The sequence below is a fragment of the Fukomys damarensis genome, unplaced genomic scaffold, assembly GCF_012274545.1.
Source record: "Fukomys damarensis isolate Sample0158 unplaced genomic scaffold, DMR_v1.0_HiC HiC_scaffold_9, whole genome shotgun sequence".
In the NCBI taxonomy this organism is placed as follows: Eukaryota; Metazoa; Chordata; class Mammalia; order Rodentia; family Bathyergidae; genus Fukomys; species Fukomys damarensis.
Genome location: NW_022900921.1, coordinates 27,305,512 through 27,311,506, shown reverse-complemented (window position 1 = coordinate 27,311,506; position 5,995 = coordinate 27,305,512). Strand labels below are relative to the sequence as shown.

Here is a 5,995-nt window from a genome sequence, read left to right as displayed (position 1 = left end):
CACTATAAGTATGTAACCCAGGCTGGTCTCGAACTCAGTGATCCTCCTGCCTCAGCTTCCCGAGTGCTGGGATTACAGGCGTGCACTACCACGCCTTGCGAGGCTCAGATACTTTTGGAAGGGGAAGGCAGAGCCAAGTTAAGAAAGGGCAAACATAGAGCTAAGAAAGTTCAACTGCCTTCTGTGAGCAAGGGTGGGTCACAGTCCAGTCATGATGCAAACTTTATCTTAGAAGGTATCAGTAGGGTGTAAAGAAGGCCTTTGGCCACAGAGAGAACACAAAAAGCAAGAAAGGATAATGGTGTCCAGTGTATGTGGAAGGGGGAATAATGTGGTTAGGGCTATGAGACGCGGTGGACTACTTACATTATGTTGGCATTCTGGATGCTTCTTTTATAAGCCAAGTTTAAAAGCCACTGCTTTGGGGGAATCAGTGTTGGGCTGGTGGGCAGTGTAAGCTCTCAGACAAGATGGGTGCTTCCAGATTGGGGCACTGTCAGTGTTTGATACGTGACTACCTTCCAGGATAGGTGTCAATTCCATTTGAGGAATTCCTCTCATATAGTGATAGTCATATCGGGGAAATAAATATAGCTCCCAGCCTGGACATGTTAGATATGCTGAGTGGGTGCTCCCCAAAGTCGAAGGATGAATTCTGAGGAACAGTGGAAGTTAAGAGTAGGAAATATTTATTGAGAGAGATACAGCTCCTGAGAGACAGAAGGGGAACCAAAAATGGGTTGCCACAGAACCCACTTCACAGAGGAAGTTTTATAGAGCAAAATTACAAGGTGGGTATGATGTGGGTCAAAACTGTAACCAACCAATAAGATTACAGGTATAGCTGCTTAGGTTAATATTGATCCAGTGGGGAAGCAGATCATGTAGCATGTAGCAAGTGTGTAGGGAAAGACCAAAGAATCTTTTCAGGAAAGAATGGATCTGGGGGTTACTGGTGTCTAGACTTTATTGGTCTTAAGTGTTACCACTTCTCCCCCGGGGAGGCATGTAGGCCTGGTCATTCTGTCTTTCTTGAGGCCTGGCCTCCAACAGATGTGCCTCTGGCCATGGTTGTGTTTTCATCTTTTGTATTGACTCTCTTGAGTGCCTCGCCCTGTCAGACTGCCTATATTTTTGCATAACTTAGCTGTATATGATATTAGGATTGACTTCGGTTGGCCCACCCATGTCCTTCATCCTCGTCACGGGGTAGAACGTGAGGATGACTGAAGTGATAGATGTTACTAGCCCCATCTTGTAAGGTCGTCAGCTCACACACACAGATCTGCTGAGAGAATGTAGCTGGGGTAAGCAGTGACATACCACGCACTCCCATGGATTGGGACACTAGAACTTTGACCTACAACTGAGAAGTAGTTTACTAGTGGAACCGCTAGGCTGTTGTAGATACATTTACTTACTATGAGAATGACTCACAGCGTGGTTGCTTATGGGAGAGAAGAGGAGGAGTGGGCAGGCTCCATGGCAGGAGCATTTAGCTAAGAGGAAGAGCAAGCCTGAGTCTTGGCTTTGAGAGTTTGGAAATGGCACCTTGTATGTGGTAGGAGTTGTAAGGAGAGGAGAGTGCAAGGTCCTGCTTAAAAGGCCAAGAAGGCCTGCATTGCGAGTTCTCCCACTTACTGACTGGGCAGTGCCTGTGGAAAAATTACTTCACTTTAAAAGCTCTAGTGCACAGCTTTTAGTATATAGATTTTGAGATGTTATAGACAGAGTGTAATTGTTTAAAAAGAAGGAATTTCATTGAATATGATACAAAGGAATATGAGTCTGTCTGAAATCATTCTACCTCTGAATGTTTTTTCTTGTCCTGAAGTTATAATGTGAGCCAAATGTTTATGCCCAGACCTAGCTGCTTTGTTGTGTGCATGGGTTTGCCGTCATTTTGAAAAGTCTTTCTTTTCACCTATCTGAACAGAAACTGAAGCTGCAGAGTGGAGAGACAACAAAAGAAGAGAAGCCCACATCAGCCCAGTCCAGCCCAAGCAGCACCCCTCATTCTTCCCCGAAGCAAAAGTGCAGGTGAGCCCTTCCCCAGACCCTTCTGAGCCCCAGGAAAGTGGAGGCTCAGTTCACAGTTCCTCAAGTTCTTTCTAGAAGTGAGACACTTCTAGAGGTGCAAGAAGAAGATACATTAGGTTATGTTTTATTCTCTCTTCCAGAGGCTGGTTCATGTCTGGTTCCTCCACGGCCTTAACGGGCCCAAATCCTAACACCATGGATCAGGGAAGTGGGGATAAGGATAGAACCTCATTAGATAAATGGAATGTCTTTGGACCAAGACCCCTCCAGAAGTCTGATTCTGGTAAGGCAGCTTCTCCAGAGAAGACAGCAACGAGGCAGACTTTAACCATGCTGTCCACCGAGTGCCACCTACTGCAGTCATTTGTTCTTTGGTCTGTTTCTGTAGGTGGTTTTGCTGTCCAGCCCTACAAAGGAGCTCAGAAGCCCTCTCCCATGGAGCTGATCCGTGCCCAGGCCACCCGACTGTCTGAAGATCCAGCAACCTTCAAGCCACCCAAGCTGGACATCCCAGTGACAGAAACGAAGAAACCACCACTGCGAACCCATAATCTCAAACCACGTGATTTGAATGTGCTCACACCCACCGGGTTCTAGCCTGCTTCTATCCCAGGGTAGAGGGTTTCTTTTGTCCCACTTCCCTTGGCTCTCATATAGGAATGGTATATTTTTAAACCTCTTAAATGGAGGCTACCGCTGGAGATACAATTAATTTTTGAAAAACAGTGTAAAGCTTGTACTTGTGTGGAAGAAACCATTTTGTACTGCTTTAGACTAAAAACGTCTGAGCAGTAATGTAGGGGACCTTGCAACCTATTTTTGTATCATGTACCCTAGACAACTTTAATCACTGCTTACTAGGTATAATGTTTATGCTAATCCAGAACTGCGATTTGATTGTTTTATCATGATCAACACGAACACTGACAAATCATGGTGTAGAGGTGCCCACTAACTTGGCTGGGCAGCTTTGGCCCTTTGGACCATGCTGGTGTTGTGCTCCAGTTCACCATTTGGGACCTAAGATACATTTGAGATCTGGGTACATTAGCAGCCAGGCCAGGGAGGGATCGCACTTGGAGGCACCTTGCTTCTTAGTCAGCCTAATGGGTCCTTTTGTCCTGCAGCCATTCCTTCATGACTTGTTACCTCCTAGGCCATCACCACAGGAGGGACACTTCCCTCTTACCATAGAACAGTGTTGCTCTTACACTTTAAAATGAGATTAGTTTAAATCCAATTTGGTTGAAAAGTAAGGGAAAAAATTCAGCCTCCTTGATTTCAAACTGATTATATCTATGTATCTATACACCTATAGATATATATTTAAATTTTTTTCCTGGGGGTGGTGCTAGGAATGAATCTGGGGCCTTGTACATGCTAGGCAGGCACTATACCACTGAGCTGTACCCCTAACCCCTACATATTAAATATTTTTTAGCATAAAGATGGTTAGTACAGATACTTTAGGTTCATATAAAAATAATATGTCATCTTTTTTTTGATTTTTGTCCAGATCAGAGTCTGAAATTTTGTGAGGTGGGAGTGGTTCGAGTTCAAAATTTTTCTATAAGTGAAAGAATTTTTCACTAAAATGAGGTGCATACATTTATGCAACACGTATCTTACTGAAGGAAAGAGAAACTGCCTTTTTATTTCTTCTCACTGTGTACAAGTTCATTGTTGTGAATACTGTCTCAAATATTGCTGGGGTTTTTTTGCTGTACTGGGGATCAAACTCAGGACTTGTGCTTTCAAGGCAGGCACGACGCCACTGAGCTAAATCCCCAACCCATGCTGTTTTTTGTTTCGGGTAGCATTTTGTTTACAGAGGAACTGACCTTCCATAGAGAAGTCCTGAAGTCTAAAATTGTCACAATTAACTTATTTGTGTCATTTTCTTGTTTTGACAATAAAAATCCTTATTACTTTCTCATGTGTGGGTATCTTTTTGCCCTGTTTTGAATAGCCATTCTGCTTTCCCCAGTCATGGAACCTAAGCATGGTAAAGTTGATATTTTGAAAAACTGTTGGCTTTTTATTATACCATTTTAACATCAAATGTTTTATAACACATGCTGTCCTTTTGTTTCTATGTACTACCCCCCTTTGTTACACTAGATATCAATAGACTGGCAACAAAGTCATATTTATAGGTAATATAAAAAGTCTACTATATGATGTCTATGTTCTATTAGGGAAAAAACATCTTTCCAGAAAAAGGCTGGCAGTGCTTTGAGTGATGTAACAGTGACATAATTTATCTGGCAGAAGATTCTCATGTCTTGAATGGAAATGTTAAAATATATAGTGCATATACTACTACCTGTGTCAAGTATAGATAAATAATTTATTAAAAATATATATACACCTTGTGTATTTAAGCCATGTGAGAATAGGCTAGAACAGGATTATTTTTTAAAAAGATACACACTGAAGACTCAGTTATAACCTACAGATAAATAAGATAGGTTTGGTCCTGTGAGATTTTAACTACTGGTCATACTTTGAGAGCTTCTAAGTAGATGGCAACAGTTTGAGGAGGTATTCTTGGTACTCAGTGCTTAGGAGACCCTCATGGGCTGTTCTAGTGCTTCGAGGCTGGCTCTGCATCAGGGTTCAGATCCGCAGCATAGAAGAGCAGGAGCTTCAACAAGTGCACTTTATTTTGGAGCTGGGGGACCAGAGGCTCCCCTAGCGTCTGGATCAGGCGGTTGCGGAAGGCCTCGATGTGCTTCTCCACATCCATCACTGTGATGTCATCTCCTTGCTGGGGCTTGGGCTTAATCCTTTTGATGATCAAATCTTTTCGATCAATCACTGAACTGCGCAGGTGTTCTGGAAGAGTCAGTTAAAGTGGAATGCTTTTTATTATTTTACAATTTATGAAGGTAAAGTCCAACTTGAGAATCTAAAGGCCTATTGCCTAGCTACTGGGAGACAAGTCACAGGCACGAGAGTTCCTGTGGTAGCCCTCTTTCCAAAAAGAAAAGGCCTGTGTTTTTTGGTACTGGGGATCGAATTCAGGACCTTGCACTTGCAAAGCAGGTGGTGGCACCACTAAGCTAAATCCCCGGCCCAAGCCTGTGTTCTTTATTTGGACATTCCAGAAATTTTAACATATTAAAAAATTATATTCTTGTGCAAGGTCCTGAGTTTAATCCCGGTACCAAGAAAAAATTGTATTCTTTTAGTTCTTTTCCCTCCTTTTGACTTAATAATGAAACTGTTTCAAATTAATGCTACTTGAAAAAATTCAGGTGAATTTTGAATAACTTTAGGTAGATTCCTAAATATGAAGAGAAATGGACATTCCTAAGTATGAAGAGAAATGGAAAGAAATACTGAACTAAGTTTATGGTGGTACTGTTTTATCGAATATTTTGAAACTTTTCTCCCACTTAAGCTCCTGGTACTGGGGATCGAATCTAGGGCCTTTGCACTGAGCTACATTCCCAGCCCTTTTTATTTTTTGAGACCAAGTCTCACTAAGTCACTAAGTTGCTCAGGCTGGGCTTGGACGTGTGATTCTCCTGCCATAGCCTCACAGAGTTGCTGCCATCACAGGTGTGCCACCATGCTGGGCTCTGAAGCTGTATGCATGTGATAGATTAAATAAATACATACAACTCATTGGGAGCAAAAGTTCTCATGAGAAAAGGGAGATTCAGATATGGAACGGGGAGAGAGGAAGAATCCTGTGGTATTGAGTAGAGACTGAGGTGTCAGTATGAACATGTATTATATATATATTGCTGCCATCACAGGTGTGCCACCATGCTGGGCTCTGAAGCTGTATGCATGTGATAGATTAAATAAATACATACAACTCATTGGGAGCAAAAGTTCTCATGAGAAAAGGGAGATTCAGATATGGAACGGGGAGAGAGGAAGAATCCTGTGGTATTGAGTAGAGACTGAGGTGTCAGTATGAACATGTATTATATATATATAT

The 5,995-nt window shown here is 42.4% G+C and overlaps 2 protein-coding genes across 7 annotated transcripts in view; one reads left to right on the top strand and one right to left on the bottom strand.

The window, feature by feature from the left end:
* The window catches only part of Kiaa1191 (KIAA1191 ortholog), a 15,357-nt gene extending 11,766 nt beyond the window's left edge, over positions 1–3,591 (top strand). For all 5 annotated transcript variants that reach the window (XM_010622135.3, XM_033761646.1, XM_010622134.3 and 2 more), the window contains 3 exons: positions 1,937–2,040; positions 2,181–2,323; positions 2,429–3,591. In XM_010622135.3, coding sequence (XP_010620437.1) covers positions 1,937–2,040; positions 2,181–2,323; positions 2,429–2,637 — 456 coding nt within the window. In that variant the 3' untranslated portion in view covers positions 2,638–3,591. The remainder of the gene's footprint in view (positions 1–1,936; positions 2,041–2,180; positions 2,324–2,428) is intronic.
* A 487-nt stretch (positions 3,592–4,078) lies between these two features.
* The window catches only part of Simc1 (SUMO interacting motifs containing 1), a 54,894-nt gene continuing 52,977 nt past the window's right edge, over positions 4,079–5,995 (bottom strand). For both annotated transcript variants that reach the window (XM_010622132.3, XM_010622131.3), the window contains exon 10: positions 4,079–4,878. In XM_010622132.3, coding sequence (XP_010620434.1) covers positions 4,628–4,878 — 251 coding nt within the window. In that variant the 3' untranslated portion in view covers positions 4,079–4,627. The remainder of the gene's footprint in view (positions 4,879–5,995) is intronic.